This window comes from Anoplophora glabripennis, unplaced genomic scaffold (assembly GCF_000390285.2).
Source record: "Anoplophora glabripennis isolate ALB-LARVAE unplaced genomic scaffold, Agla_2.0 scaffold1008, whole genome shotgun sequence".
Classification (NCBI taxonomy): Eukaryota; Metazoa; Arthropoda; class Insecta; order Coleoptera; family Cerambycidae; genus Anoplophora; species Anoplophora glabripennis.
Genome location: NW_019417169.1, coordinates 9127 through 26751, shown reverse-complemented (window position 1 = coordinate 26751; position 17625 = coordinate 9127). Strand labels below are relative to the sequence as shown.

The 17625-nt window shown below is 33.6% G+C and overlaps 1 protein-coding gene across 1 annotated transcript; it reads right to left on the bottom strand.

The window, feature by feature from the left end:
• Nucleotides 1-6236: 6236 nt before the first annotated feature.
• LOC108913133 (zinc finger protein 99-like) lies at nucleotides 6237-12033 on the bottom strand. Its single transcript, XM_018718617.1, has 4 exons — nucleotides 11694-12033; nucleotides 11296-11591; nucleotides 10974-11239; nucleotides 6237-7125 (listed from the first exon to the last, which is right to left on the bottom strand). The coding sequence occupies exons 2-4, from the start codon at nucleotides 11386-11388 to the stop codon at nucleotides 6237-6239; spliced, it is 1248 nt and encodes a 415-aa protein (XP_018574133.1). The 5' UTR covers nucleotides 11389-11591; nucleotides 11694-12033.
• Nucleotides 12034-17625: the final 5592 nt, after the last annotated feature.

Genomic DNA, 17625 nt, shown 5'->3' with positions numbered 1-17625 from the left:
CCTCCCGCGCTAGCCTAAGGGCCACCTTAGCAAAGCGCATCCCAGGCTGCATAGCCGCACTACCCTACCCAACCATACCACACATAAACATGACACTACCCCCGGGGTTTACACAGACGAGCCGGCGAAGCAAGAAGAGCGCCAGAAGAAAGGGCCCTAGCCGGCGGGGCCCAGCCAGGACAAAAGGAGGTCCCACAAAGCGCCTACACCGGCCGCATTTACGGTCGGGGTAGACGACGGATGGGGCCCACCTACGAAGGCTGTCCAGGCCTACACGAAATGAGGCAGGATAAAGAGGGATAATCCCCCTCGATCCCAAATCATTGAGGCCTATTTCTAGCAATAGAATAATGGCGCGAGTTGTAGTACAATTTTCTTTCTGTAGTTGACCATTTGTTTTTTTATAATTTATCGTTTGTTAGTAAGTATGTGGTGTGAATAAAGTCATTATAATAATATTTTAAAAGAATATTTTGTCTAGGTGCGATTTAGATAAAATAATTGATTTTCCTGTTACATCATACATTCCATATTGAACTCGAAATGATTTGAAAACAAGTAAATATTGGGAAAAACTTTATATTACAAAAATTACTCAAAATTTAACAATCTTTCATATGGACTGCATTTGCACGTTCCAGGGATCAAAAAATTTATTAGTATCGCCACGCCATCTATACAGAAAGATTTGAACTAACAGTTCTAACTACAATTTGAAGCTATTCGATGGACCTAACAACCTCTGTTTCCGGAACTAAAATAAATGACTTCATTTAGGAGATATTGGCAGCGGGAGTGTTAAATGGCACACCCTGTATAGCTACTGTGGGGTTTACAAGAAGTTTTAAATTATTTTGAAAATTTGTAGTCTCAAAGGAAATTTATGTCACTTACCTTGCTTTTACTTATACTCTTGCTCTATGCGTCTTGCTCAGAAGCGAATAAACAATTACAAAAAAATATTCGATTTTTTTGTTACAAGTTTGCTCTCTCTAAGGAGCCTGCATAAAAAGGATTATATAGTGGATCAGGCTACGCTACAAACTTCGGGTCCGAATCGTTCTTACTGCACCTCAGTAAAAACAAAATAAATGGCTTCTTTTGTTGCCGATACACATCACGATTGACATCACGTTTAGCGTAAATTTTCCGTAGGGGTAAACCAAAGCTTGGAGCCTTTTCATCCTTCGATTTCAGTTTATTTGTGTTGAATAGCTAATTTTTATGGTTTTTCTCGTTATTATTTTTAGAAGTTATTAGTGATTAATTTGTGTTACTTGTGTTGTTATTGTTCTAAAAACCATGTCTTTTGATCTACATTCAAGTGCTTCAAATATTTCATTAGTGAACGGACAAAGTGACAATAAGTACGCATCAGGCGAACCTTTAGTTTACTTTGATTTATCCTACTGTCAACCTGGTAATTCAATTCAGCAGCCAACAGTCGGTATTGTCAGTAAGTTACCGCAATCATTACTATACTGTATAAAAAAAATTGCGTTTCGCGCACAAAGTGTATTTCACTCAAATGGGTTTATTGAGTAAGTATAGACATCAGTTCAGCGATGATTTCCATCAAATTTCCAATGTATTATTATACAATACATTAGAACCTGTGTATACAAAAAAAAATAGATTTAGACAAAAAAAAAAGAAGAAAGACAGACTTGCAATCTATGTGCAATGATAAACTGATTCCAGATGAAACTGTTTCATTTTATGAAGACATACTATCTTAAAAATCGTGAAATTAATATATTAATAAAGAGTACAGAGTCATTCAACTTTATTATTATTACTTTATTATGTTAACTGTATTAATAACATAACATTAATAACTTTTTATGAATAAACGATGTTTTTCTACAAATTGTTGCATCTTGTTCTTATTTGAAAAGTAACGATTGTAAAAACCGTATTTCACAAAAAAAACCAGAAAAATTTTGGATATTTTTAATTATGCATTTCTGTACCTCAGAGCTAAACTGTATTAAGTGCCAAAAACGAAATTTTACAGGAGAGATTTAAAGATTTAAATTTTGCTTATCATTCCATAACTTCAAACTCTTCTCCTTGATAAAAAAATTAGTATGATGTGAAGTTATACGTCTATTTTAATATTATTTATTGTAATTTAAAGAATAATTTTCTATTCGTATTTTTTTTTTCGAAAATATGGAGTTAACACTATTTGGCACAAACATGATTTAGGGATTTTATATTATAATATTTACTAATTGTGCGATAATACTGAGGATAATACTGATAAAAATCACAGTTTAATTTTTTTTTATTGAAATAGTACAAACAACAAAACAATAAATAAACTACATTCAATAAATATGTTTAAAAATATAAACATCAGATAATATTCATAAAAAAACTAAAGTTTAAATAAACCAACAACACATTTGATTTTTAATAAACTGGATAGAAAAAACAAAAACAAATGTAATTATTATTCTTTAAACAGAAATGTCGCCTTTACATGTCATCAGTCACTTTTTCAATAACTAATAATTTACCAGTTATCACCAACACTGCAAAAACACGTCTACACACGATGAATGTGGATATAATACTAAAGTAAACCAACATGATCTTGATATGTGTGGAGTTAATACTCCGAAGTCAAACTAAAAGAATATTAACTCCACATACACCTGTTTGGCTCGGACTAAATTGATGTAACAAGCAACTTAATACTGTGGAAATGAAACACGGTTAATATTAAATACACATACGCTTGTCTAGCTTGGAGACAGATTGGGACTTATTATTATTTAGCACTGTCTATCTTCGAAAGTACGGAATTATTACTGTTTAGCACGCGAAAGAGCATAAGAAACTGTGTTGGGCTGTCAAATAATCCCATTTTCGTAAAAAATGGAGTCGATACAGTTTAGCTCTGAGGCACAGATTTATAATGTAAGTTAAGATTTTCTATTTCTATGAAATTTCATGAACACCAGTCATTATAATTTCCTTTGAAATTAAATCATTTGATTATTTGATGTAAAGCGATGAAATGGTCCATGGATGAAAGATTAACTCATGAGTCGGCAAGACAGCACACGTTACCTAAGGAATGGGCCAATAGATGGCGCAGTTAGCAAAAGAGAGTCTGCGTTATTGGCTATCAGGGAAGGAATAAAATTAATTCACAAAATTTCGTAATGGAAATTATCCTACAATCTGCGTATGTTATCGTACGTCTACGTAGGCATGAAATTATCGTACATGTACGATAATTGTTATACGGTTGCGAACACTGATAGAAGGATTTAATGCCCTTCTTCCTCTACTATTCTCTGACGAACTGGCATAATAAATTCTAGTTTTTAATTATGGAACGTGTATTACCGATTCCACGGAAAAAAAAATGCCTATGAGGGGTTTGACGAGGAAGGTTGCCTCGACGAGGGACCGCCTAGAGGTTTGACGAGGAAAGTTGCCTCGGATTTGCAGATCTCGATAGAGTGAATTATAAGACTCGTAAAAAAACTTGAGTCAAAAAAGTAAAAAAAAATCAAAATTATTTTTTTTGCTTTTTTTTAAATTGTTTATTAACGACTTTTTGCATAAAATTTTCCTTTTAAATTTATTAAATAAGCTATTTCGATGGGAAATTCAATTCTCTAAATAATTGTTCCTATGAACTATAGCGAAATTTTGCTTCGTTTTCGAGCTACAATTAAAAAACTGAAAGGGGTGCATTTTCACCCATATCTTCAATTTCCTCCCTCTGATTTAATAGCACTCCGCGGTTTTTTCATTCCAAATAATCATTTGAATGATTCATGCAATAAAAACCCATCAACGTTGTGGTTCCATACCATATGACATAATCAATAGCCTAATACTATGTTAAGAAATTTTGAAAATTCTGACATCAAAATGTCGAGTGGTGATTTCTGTCCAAATTTTAGTAAAAATTAAATTTGATCTTGTGCCCTATGTTGCGAAATGCAGCTTACATGTTGTTCTTCACCTCTGAACAAAATTGTCCAATTAATATCATTTTTGTTTACAAAATAAGTAACTTTTTATGTTCATTATTAACTGATTTGAATTTTTATTCAAAATAAACTTTCATATATTTTATTTTATTTATTTAGAAATTACGATATCCAACGGGACAACGTCCCAATTACAGGATAAAATAAAACAGAAAACCTTAACTAAATTTTAAGAGAAAAAGATAAACTAAAATTAAATGTAAAAAGTAAATTGTACATAAAATAGAGCAATAAAAATATAGAATATAAAATCCAGACAAGGAACTTAAATATGAACAATAACAGACAAATAAAACAAATAAGGATTACATTTATTTGCTAGACAAACAATTTTTTTATGTCAATCAAAAATATATCAAGTCCATCTTCATACTTCTGATAATTGGAAATCATTTGATATGGGGGAGATGCTATTAGTAAATTGGTACAAGGTATGGGTAATTGTAAAACAGAGTGAAATCTAGAATTAAGTCTAGGAACATGATATAAAATTCTGGAGACTAGCGAGTCTGCATTTAAAGTGTTATTTATGATTTTAAAAAGGAATATAATTGAAAACATAATTCGCCTACGACAGAGACTATTAAAATTAAAACAAGAAAGCAATAAATCGTGAAGTGTACCACAAGGAGGATAAAATCCATAACTAATAAAATGAAGTCTTTAAAAATCGGATTTGGAAAGAGCAGGGAATTTTACGTCCAAATCTGGCCTAGACCATGATTTTGACAATGACCTTCAAGGTCAAATGTGGGTCAACTTCCAAAAGACCCAGTACGGCAGAACTTTCGAAGAATGCATTTTGCGAAAAATTGTTTCAGACAAAGGTGTAAGCATTTTTCCCTGGCTATCTGAAGGTGACCTTGGATATGACCTTGACTTTGACCTTCAAGGTCATTTGAAGCTCAAGTTAAGTTTTTTAAATGGGAACCCCTATTTTTTATTGCGGATTTGGAAAGAGCGTTATTGGCAAAGTCGTGGTCAAGACCATTTTTGGACGTAAAATTTCCTGCTCTTTTCAAATCCGCAATAAAAAATAGGAATTCCCATTTGAAAAAACAATTTTGACCTTGAAATGACCTCGAAGGTCAAGGTGAAGGTAGAATCGCCATTGAATAGCCAGGGAAAAATCCTAAAATTTTTGTATGTATCCTTTTTCAAGAAAATGCACTCCTAACGAGTTATTCAGCAGTTTCCATACTTTTGTGCCACCCTGTATGCCCAAAACTTAATCCTAAGTCTTAATATTGTCAAATATGAATATTTTAATCATTATTAATTAAGAATATTTTAAAGTTAAATAGAAAAGAGCATCAACCCAATCTTTAATCAAAATTATTTGATATTCATAATTCACATATTCCTAGAAAAAGTCTTAGTCTGCAAAATTGTTGCATTAGCAATAAACTGAACAATCAAGTGCAATCGCCACTATCTTCTGAGTGGTTGATAATTAGAACAATGTAGAAATCAACCACTCGGGGGACTCAAAACATGGGGCGACTCGAAATTTCCCGTCCGATTGTCGAGGAGTGAGTTGTAGTGTCCCAGGTCTCGCCCTGCCTGATGATGGTTGGAGTTTGGTAAGATTTTGTTTGTAAATTATTATGCTAGCCTCCAGATAGAAAATTTAACAAAACCAGCGTCATATATTCCTTCTTTTTAAGTGATTTGTTTGGCTTTTCGAAAACTAATATATATGTATGCGTTCAATACCGTCTTTGAGTTATACNTCACAACGCGATTGAGAGATATTGCAAAAAAATGATTTCCATTCCTCCCTCTTCAATGGGTCCCTGTGCCCTTAGGAAGCATTTCCGGACCCATGTTCATATGAACTTTTTTACTTAGTTTTGATCATAGAATCGGCCTGTTCAGGGTTGGCAGCTAATTATGAGATACCCTGTATTCCTTCTTTCTAAGTGATTTGTTTGTTTGGCTTTTCGAAAACTAATATATATTTATGTGTTGAATACCGTCTTTGAGTTATACCCCAGTGAGACCAAGGTAGGTAAATTGAGTACAGCGAGTTATTTTTGAAAATTACAATGGATATTAATTTTTTTTTAATTTCTCTAGACAAAATCGTTGTCTACATGGAAGGTAAGGACCTATTACTTTTTCTACATCGTAAACCGTATCACCATTTAAAATACACATGTACACATTTACGATTCGCTTTGAATATTGTGATCCCTGTCATATTCACAAGCGCATTTAAGAAGGTCCTTTGTGCTTCAAATCGTGACATTTAATAACGCTCTTGTATTTAGTTTCGAAACTGCAGTCTTTACACCTGTACATGTGAACCTGCGACGGATCTTTATGTTTCACTTGGTGCTTTTTGATATCACCTTTGTATTTACTTTCATAATTGCAGTTGTTACATCTGTACATTTGAACCTCTGAAGAATCTTTATGTTTCAGTTGGTGCTTTCTGATACTCGTCCTGTATTTAGTTTCGAAATCGCAGTCGTTGCACCTGTACATGTGAATTTGTGAAGGATCTTTATGTTTTAGTTGGTGCTTTTTGATACTTTCCTTTGATTTAGATTTATAATCGCAGTCGTTACAGCTGTACATGTGAACCTGCGAAGGATCTTTATGTTTCATTTGGTGCTTCTTGAGACCACCCTTTGAATTAGTTTTGTAATCGCAGTCGTTACACCTGTACATTTGAATCTGCGAAGGATCTTTATGTTTCATTTGGTGTCGTGTGATGTAACCCTCGTACTTAGTTTCATAATCGCAGTTGTTACACCTGTACATTTGAACGCCCGTAGGATCTTTATGTTTCAGTTGATGCTGTTTGATATACTTCCTATATCTGCTTTCATAATCGTCATTACACCTGTATATTTTGACTGGTGAGGGGTCTTTATGTCTCAACCGGCTTTGAAGTAATTTCTTATTCTCAGTTTCATACTCGTGTCTTTCAGTTTCGCAAATATGTTCATCACATTTGTACAATACCGTGCAGTCCCGCTTGATTTTCATATTACATTGGTTTTCCCATCCATTCTCATTTTTACATCCATCCTCTGCCGCATCTTTACAATCACTCTTCTCGGATGGTTCGTTATTGGAGCTCTGCAGTGACGCATAACTGAAAAAATTGCATAAAAAATTCCATTTAAATCAGACAAAGTATTTTAGAGGCTTTGTGTGGGTTCTTATGTGGAACAGAAACTCTCAATGGAAGTGTGACAAAATTCTATAAGCATTAATGGAAATTTCTGATATTTATCTTTAAAAATGTCGCTAACACAATAGCTCCATCATTTCCATTTGAAGTTATGAAGTGAAAGTTTCTGTTAGGGATCACGTGATCCCAGAGAACTCCAAACTGTCATCTAATAACCGAACGATACACGTTATCCGTGTACATTTGAAAAAAGGAAAAGGTTAAAATTCGGGTGTGACACAAGCTTACCAGATTTTCGTGGTCAGATTAGCTGAGCCGGCCTCTTCGTACAATACAGGCTGTTACAAATTCGCTTCTCACTACAGGGATCTCGCAAACGGTGAGATAAGAAGTAGCTTAAATGGGGGCAAAGTTGCACAATCAGGGGACCAACATTATGACTCTAAAAAATCAAGGTTAATATTACAGTAAAACTCGGTTATAGCGAGCATTCACGGGAACGCAAAATTTGCTCGTTATATGCGAGTGCTCGTTATAGACGCCGCCGTCGCCAACTATGCTGAAAATTATTGGACACATAATTATAGCTGCATTGCACTTGTATTTTTATTTTCAAACATATAATATTATTTATCTACATAACATAGATACGTATAACTGTAGGTAAGTTACATAGCATTTATTATTAACGAAAAAATTCTGTAATATTTTTCTGCACCACTCTTTTGCTTAATATCTCCTGAATGATATTTCTTTGCAACCGATCAGCGGCATTTAAGAACTGCTCGTTTTCTGGATATTTGAATTCGACGTATGATACTATGGTTTTTAACGCAGAGATGGCTTCATGTGTCGAAGGAACTGTAACCTCATCGCTTCCCGTCTCTTCTTCATCACTCTTCATCTATTGATGGGTTAATCGCTAATTGTGTGATTTGAATTCCATTTGGGAATTCAGCCACTTCGAGATTTTCGTCTACCATGTCGTACTGAACTAAGTCAAAGACGTCAAAATCGGATATGTTGTTATTTCTACTAATCATAACAAGTTTTTGCGTTCATTTGATGTCATGTGCGTAAAAACTGATTCTACGATAACTCGTTATAGCCGAGATCACTGTTGCGCGGGGCCAAAATCAAAGCTCGTAACAGCCAAGCCCTCGTTATATAGGAGTTCGTTATAGCCGAACAAAAATACATGTGTTACATAGGAAATTTGGTAGGGACATTTCAATTGGCTCGTTATAACCAAGTGCTCGTTATATCCCCTGCTCGTTATAAGCGAGTTCAACTGTATTAGTTTTCGAAATATTTGGAAAACAACGAAATTTTGGAAATCCGTTTGTTTCATTTCAGCCTTATTTGAGGTGATATTGATAAAANTGATTAAAGTATAATTCAAATATTATTTACTGTTTAAAATATAAGTAAATGAGAAATTAACTCATTATATTACAAAATTACAAAATTATAGTACAAAAATTCGACCAATGACAAGCGCCAGAGCTCTCCCAATTGACGAATTCGAATTTTTCAAAAGCGTTTGAAAGCTTGAGAGCCCTTCTGTATGTGATTAAATTTTCAAATATCTAAAGGCCTTGATTTTTGCTGTGCAAAATTTTGAAAATTTGCGATTTTTTTTCAAAATCTGGATTGCAAAATTATAATGCAAAATCTATCGAAACGATTTTGATGAAACTTGGTGTGATGATTCTACATAACATAAACTTTTCTTCAGCCGAGTATGAAGGTCCTATACCCACTTAAAGACCCAAAAAAATTTCCCTGAAAAATAATGTTTTTTAACCCCATTTTTGGCGATTTTTTCGATTTTTACAATAATAATCATGATTCATTTGATTTGAAGCATGTCTTATTTTGTAAAATTTAATTACAAACATTTTTTTCCTCTTCCATTTTCGCCTAAAATCAACTCTTACAGATAGATAGATACATAATAGGTAGAAAAATTTTTCAAATTTTTTTTTACGTATTGTTGTGGCGCCAAAAGTGATATTTGAAAGCCGAAAAGCCAAAAATCTCCGTAGATATACGATTCACTCAAATATGGACTCTTTGAAACAGATACCATCTGGACTATTACTGCTCGAGTTTTTTGCTAGGTTACTTGTTAAGGAGGTTCAATACCGAAAAAAAGCGGTAAGAAAGTTTTCAAAGCTATTGAAGTCTGTTAATAAATATGCAAACTGCCTCGTAAAAATATCAGATCGATTGCCAATGTAATTTTTTTGAAAAATTATATTAAAAATTATGCTCTTATACACACTTATGGGAGTTGGGAAAAACTTTAGACAAACTTGAATATTGCTCTTAAAAACTAAAAATCGGGAAAATAAAATTGTAATTAAAGAATTAAATATTACTAAACATTTTAAAACTATAAAAATATGCACTTACAATGCAATTATTGAGATAATGAATGAATATACACGTTTTGACAAATTCGAACAAACATCTGATCCATTGAAAGGAAATATGGCAACACTGTACGCTGTATTTAACACTTTGACTGATACATGTGTAGTAATAATTAATATTAAATAAATTTTTCGTGATCTAAAGCAATATACTAGCAATTTGAAACAAAAATTGAAAGGATCTCTTTGCAAAACGAACAGTATAGGTGTTCTGTCATAATCTTCAATTTGACAAGGCTACGTCTCACTATCATACACTGAGCTTCTTGATAGTTATCATATAGATTCTCGGTTTGCACATTTTACTTTTTCCTCATCAATCCATATTATGTTTCATACGCATTTTATATTGGTTTTCCTTTGTATCTTGAATGTTCATCAAGTTTACGGAATATGCGCAAAGCACAGTTGACAGTAATGACAGTTGACTTTTACCACTACGGCGTGGCAATGGCACTGTTGCCAGATTTCATCCATAATTTTACAAGCTCTTAATAAGTAAATAGACACTTTTATTCAAATAAATAGTTAATTGCCGTGCATTAAACACGAAAAATATATGCAAGCTAATATGTGTTGTATAAATTTCATTCGTATATATTATATTTAGTTCGCTCAAATTAGTTTATGTAAGGTTGGTACTACAACGAAACTACCGTGTATAAGCATAGGCTTCCCTCCCGCACCGCCTGCTCCGCAAAAGATGTATCGAACATCCTTAAGCTACTTCGTACCTCTTACTGTTTCCGAGATCCCTGTAGTGAGAAACGAATTTGTAACAGCCTGTATAGAAGAAATAATTCTCAGGAAAATGGTCAAGTCCACAAGTACTTAATGTGATTTTTACATCTGGATACAAAACCTACGACTGACAACAATTAGCCAAGAAAATCAGGGCATTTTCCACTGACGAACTTAAAAACTTTCCCCTATTACATTTATTAAAAATGAAAATAAAACATTGTATGTTTTTTTTATTTTGATTTTAACGAGTTCTTTAGTGAAAACTGATAAAGTGTCCTTTATACCCACATGCAACATAAAGCCATAATGATTGTTGTGTCAAGATCTTATACTTTTTAAAAGGTAATTTATTAACCAAGATTTTGATTGGATAAAAATCTTTGTAACATTATTACCAACGTAAGCCTATAATTTGTTACAATATGTATATCACCAATCTTATAAACTAGTATAGTAATGGATTGCATCCATGAGTACGATAAGACCCCTTTTTGGTAATAAGCTAATAATATGAATTAAAAATTTAACAATATACCTACGCACTCATTTCATTCTATAAATCGTGACAGTACAACGACCAGGCCCTGCACCTTTTTTTAAATTACTGCTAAAATAGTCTTCCCTTACCTTGCTTCCTCATACTCAGATTTTATGTCGACACGTTCAATTTTGATCGACATTTCCATCTCGTTAATATCGAATTCTTTGTCCAGGTTTTCAGTCTTAACAAATAAATCAGATGGTGACGTATCTGTTCGACTTTCTGTGGTTGAATTATCACAAACATCTCTAATGTTTTCCTCTACTTCTGAGCAGTCTCTAAGGAAACTGTTATGGATAGACTGGGAATCAAAACATTCCTTACATACAACGGGATCTTTGACATTTATATTCTGCAAATTTGTTTCATTAAATTACGCACAATGCAAGTATTTAATATTGTTCAAACCATTTTAGGAGTCAATTTCTGAATAGCTTCGAGTTCCTCTTCACGTATGCACATAAATTCACTTTTTACACACAGTTCATACACAATCGACATATTTTCTCACTATCGGAAATTGACTCGCTTCTCTTTTCCTTCGTGTACACTTCCCTTATGTCGAGCTGTAACATTTTTTCGCAATCCACATGTGGAATAATTGTGTTATCGGTATTCGGTCACATTGACTTGAATTCGAATGCTGCATATAATTTTCTTCTGAAAGCATTACATATAACCTCTTTGCTCTCATCATCAAATTTCTGAAACGTACGCAACTTTAACCAAACAGAAAGAGAATAACTAGCAGAAATTAACAATTATTGTTAAGTCGCTACACACTTATCTAATACCTTCCGACTTACCAGTTTCAACAAAAGAACATCCAGAATACCTCTAAAAACGTTTTCTATTACTTCAAAACTTTTAACGATAAGTTTTAAGGCAAAGCCTACAGGAAATTTCTTGAACTCGTCATTATATACTTTGAAATGTAAATATACAACCGTGACTTGTGCTTGTATCCTTTGTTTAACCTCAATTAAATCATTGAATGGAAGGCAGTGTTCACAACCTGAAGTGAGGCAAATATCATGCCCGCAGCATAAAATTATCGTAAATGATACGGAATTATCCTACTTATCAAAATAATGTCTATAATGAATAAATAAATCATATTAAAAATATTGTCATTTATAAATGATGCAATTTACTTTACCGACAAGTAACTTTTTTAGAATGTGATGTGTCGAATGGATGAAACCTTCGAGCACATACTATTGGAGATAGCATGCCATGGCAAAAAGTCTGGCCACGTGTGCGGGAGAGGCAGACAGGATCTCAGTGTTAGCCATCTCGCTCTAGCACGCTCTGTAGTATTAATTTCCAACAAATCGCGTGCGTGCTACAGTGAGATAGCAAAGAGTGAGATATTGTCTGTCTGTCTCGCACAGTCAGCCACTGTTCGCAATAGCATGCCACCTCCAGTAGTATTTGCTCGAAGGATGAGTCGGCAAGACAGCACACGCTAACTAAGCAAGGAATGGGCCAATAGATGGCGCTGTTAAAGAGAGGGATTAGGGAATCATTGCGTCATTAGCTGTTACGGTAGGAATAAAGTCGATTGTGTAAAATTATTTCCAGGATTTTTGAGAAGTTACTTATAATAGCTATTAGTCCAATTCAATAGGCTTTTAAATCGCAACTTTGGGCTACTTGCCTGAATTTTTGATATAAGTTAGTTTGAGGTATATATATAATAACAATAAGTGACAGTAATTTTTTTCAACCCCCGGCCAGGGGTGAAAAAAGATAAAAAAAGGGGTTTTTCAAGTTAACTCCAAAGGGGTAAGAGCTAGAAAAAGAAGTTTCTCATAAAAGTTGTAGAGCATAAAATTCTACATAAAAATGGTGTATTGACCTTTTCTTGTACTATTAAAATTAACAGAATTAGGGAGACTAGAAATTAAGGGATGATTTCGGAAATTTTAAAAAATCATAACAAGCAAGAAAAATGAATGAATTTTATAATTTTTTTTCCAATTTACTCTTAAAAATATAACCTATCTTTTAAGAGAAATAGATATATTTTTTAATTTTTATTAAAAAAGTTATAACAATTTCACAAAACGAACGTGATTTTTTATCTTTGTCATAAAACAAAATTTCGAAAGCAACTTTGTTTTTACTTTAAATGATCGATTGGCATAGAAATAAATTGTTTTAGTGTTAAATCATAAAAATTAATGATTAAAAAATTTTAATTGTTTTAACTTTTTTATTAAAAATTAAAAAATATATCTATTTCTCTGAACAGAAAGTTTCCATTTTTCAGAGTAGACTGAAAAAAAAATTTTGAAATTCATTTTTATGCTTGTTGATTTTTTTAAATTTCTGAAATCATCCCATAACTTCTACTCTCCCTAACTCTGTTAATTTTAATGATATAAAAAAAGTCAATATGCCACGTTTATGTACAATTTTATGCTCTACAACTTTTATAAGAAACTTTTTTTCTAGCTCTTACCCCTTTTAAGTTATATTGAAAAAACCCTTTATTTTATCTTTTTTCACCCCTGGCCGGGGGTTGAAACAAAAATTACTGTCACTTACTGTTATTATATAGCTCAAACTAACTCATATCAAAAATTTAGGCAAGTTGACCAAATTGCGATTTAAAGGCTAATTTAATTGGACTATGGTCGGTAGTTACTCATGTCGCTCTTAGTACCTTTTTTATAAACGGGGCATATTCGCGACTCTTTCCATACTTGTGGATATTCTTTATATGCAATTACAAATTTTTAAAGGTTGTGCCAAAATTGTTTTACAGTCTTTTATTAAAAATCAGGAATTAAATCAGGTCCCATTGTAAAATTACCCTTCACTCTCATAATTGCGTTTATTATTATTTTGTTCAGAGATAGGTACAAGATACAAAATATCAATTCATAGTGTGTAGTAATAACAGCTGTTAATAACCGGAGGCATTAAGCCAATTATTTTTACAATAATGGCTTACTAACACATCTACATCAAATCAAATGCCACGAAAGCCTTGCTTTTGATAAAATATTTCTTGGAACTGAACAGCAACTTACATACATTATCAGGCTCTTAATTTTGAAAGTTATTATTATTCTTTAAATAATATATTTTCAAACTCAAGTCTCTCGTAAGCTAGTGGTTTATCAAAAATTGGTCAGAATTAGTATTTTCACATCATTTACAGAAGTTTTTGCCATTGAACAATTTCTTATGGGCGCCATATTCTTTAAATAGTGTTTTCCGAAAAGACGAATAATAATAATATAATATCTCTACTCCTCATTCTAACTACGAGAATTAGCCCAGAAGTCGGAGACTTGTGCGGGAAAGGAGGCGGCATACCGCATTTGCGCCCAGGAACGACTTATGTTGGTAGGCCCTAACCACCATTCAGTGCAGGAATGAGGGAAACCTGGAAAACCTCATTAATTAGGAGGGTGGTCAAATACCAACCGATGTCAATCTCTCACATTGACCCAAGCCAACATTCTTCCAGCCTACCTTACCTGCACAGAGGGTGCCAATCCTCCGTACAAGCATAGCTAATCTACGGTCTACCGGTCGCGGGATTCGAAACCCGGGCAGATAGCACTCATCGATTTAAGTACTGACGCCTTAAACCGTGCGGCTATCGACCGCAAATAATTTCAAACATTTAATAACTGAATAATCTAAAGCTTACCAAATAATAGGAATGTTATGCAATGTCACCTGAGTATTTTCAGAGACGCCGCAGTAAAACGAATAAACAGGTGCAAAAAACGATCAAACCATCAAGGTTTTAAGTACTGAAATCTACGAAAATACTGACTTTTTTATATACAAGGTGTAACTGAAATAAGTATTCAAAATTTCTGAGGTTGTAAAACAAGTCGAAAAATGACGAAAACTTTAGTACAATTTTTGTCAGTAGCGGCTTCTAAGGGAGCTACGCTCTCCTAAAGGGGTAACCTCGGAAACAGTTTTTAATGCGTTAACATCCAAACGGCTCGACATTAAGTCACGAAATTTTGGTGAGATATTAATTTTGACGTGCTTAATAAGTTTCATAAAATACATTTCAAAATTTGCTACAGGGGCGTGAGAAAATGCAGGGCCCAGGGACAAATTTAATCATATCTTTTTTGCACTCAATTTTTTCTAGTTCCTGACTCGAAAATATTGAAATTTGAAGTATTTAACATAAAAAAGGTCCTCTTGTTAAATTTCAGTAGGACGTGCCGTTTTCCAGTAAAATCGATTTCAATCATTCCCAACGTGCTCCAAATTCAACTTTCATTACATAACAAAATAAATTCATTGCAGTGTGCCATGGAGAAAACAACTAATCTGACAGTTAACAGAAATGTCAAGTATTTTTAGTTTCAAATTTGTGTCATTTGAGTATTCGCAGTGCCGTTTTATAGTAAATAAAAATATCAAATAATTTAAAAATGCAACAGTATACATTTTCTGAGTATGTAGATATGCTTTTGACGTTAGGTGAATGTCATGGAAGCGCAAGAGCAGCCGCACAACGATACGGTGAAAAGTTCCCCAACAGAAATGTGCCCAATTACAAAACATTTCTTTGCACAGAAAGGCGTTTGCGAGAACGGGGTACGTTAAAAAGGAACAATTTTGAGAGAGGCAGGCGTAGAATAATTAGAAATGTCCTGAATGAGGAAAATATTTTAAATTTAGTTGAAGCTAACGCCACTCTTAGTACAAGACGACTATCAGTTCAAAATAACATGTCTCATATGACAGTATGGAGGATAATGAGAGAACAACAATTGTATCCCTATCATTATAGACAGGCCCAAGACATTTTACCACAGGACAGGCCCATGCGCAGACAGTTTTGTCAGTTGGTTTTAGACAGGCAAGCCGAAGATCCGATGTTTCTATCGAATATTATTTTTACCGATGAAGCTACCTTTACCAGAAGCGGTGTTTTTAATATGCGCAATGAACATATGTGGGCCGAAGAAAATCCTAATGCTCGGAAGGTAACCCATTATCAGCATTCATTTAAAATAAATGTTTGGGCTGCCACATTAGGAAATAATCTATTTGGATATCACATCATGCCTGGAAATTTAACCGGAGCAATGTACCATCAATTTTTGTCTACTAGATTGTATGAATTTTTAGAGGATATTCCTTTGGTAAGACGAGGTTCCTTATGGTACATGCATGACGGCGCCCCTCCTCACTTCAACCGTCAATGTCGACAGTGGTTAAACGAGCACTTCCCAAATCGCTGGATTGGCCGAGGAAATGATGCTGCCATAAATTGGCCTCCACGGTCACCAGACCTCAACCCAATGGATTTTAACGTGTGGGGTCAAATGAAACAAAAAGTGTATTTCCAAGCTGTTGACAATGAGGAACAGTTGCGTCAGCGTATAGAAAATGTATTTAATGAACTCAATGTGGAGCACAAACTATACCGGAACCTATTTTCTTTGGAAAACAGGTTACGTGCGTGCATTAGGGCAAACGGCGGACATTTTGAAAGTTGAATCTAGTCTGTCTTCTTGACTAGGGCACATTTTCTGCTAAAGAAATTAAGATATTTGGTTAATTTGTTAAACTAAACTAAATGGTTTAAATCTGTTAAAATGTTACGTAAAAGTTTCAGCCGCTTACAATAGTTTAATAAATAATCTTATATGTATCTATTTTTTAGCTTTTATTTATATCACCATATTTTTATTTGTTACTATTAAGAGTGTTAAAAATATTTGACATTTCTGTTAATTGTCAGACTAGTTGTTTTCCCCATGGCACACTGCAATTAATTAATTTTGCTTTGTAACGAAAGTTGAATTTGGAGCACGTTGGGAAAGATTGAAATCGATTTTACTGGAAAACGGCACATCCTACTGAAATTTAACAAGAGGACCTTTTTTATGTTAAAAACTTCAAATCTCAATATTTTTGAGTCAGGAACTAGAAAAAGTTGACTACATAAAAGATATGATTAAATTTGTCCCTGGGTCCTGCATTTTCTCACGCCCCTGTAGCAAATTTTGAAATGTATTTTATGAGACTTATTAAGCACGTCAAGGTTAATATCTCACCAAAATTTCGTGACTTAATATCGAGCCGTTTGGATGTTACGCATTAAAAACTGTTTCTGAGGTTACCCCTTTAGGAGAGCGTAGCTCCCTTAGGAGCCGCCACTGACAAAAATTGTACTAAGTTTTCGTCATTTTTCGACTTGTTTTACAACCTCAGAAATTTTGAATACTTATTTCAGTTACACCTTGTATAACTCCACATGTAAATATTCTTATAACATTTACTTGCTTCGTCCTACTTATAAAATTGTTTACTTTTATTTATAAGTACGTGCAAATAATTCTTAAAATGTTAGGAAAACAGCAACCGCATGTTTTACAGACGCTTTGTTTTTAGTTATTATTTTATTTCAGTAAATTTAAATGGTAATAATGAATAAACAGAACATCAGGGATTTTATTTTTGTACTTCTATGTTTTACTTTTCAAGATTTCAGTACCTAAAAACGCCACAAATTTTACTATTTCTCGGTCAGGGATATGGTCATCTTAAGATTGCAGATTACACAGCTATAAAAACTAATGACGTTTCTAATCAGAAGTAGTCAAATATAAGCGCGATATAACTTCCTTATAGAAATCAGATATTTCCTTTGGTCTTCGAAATTCGCGGCAGGGAAGATTTATATGGACACCCTGTGTAATATGTCATGATTTGGGTTAAATGATCGAGCTCTCCATA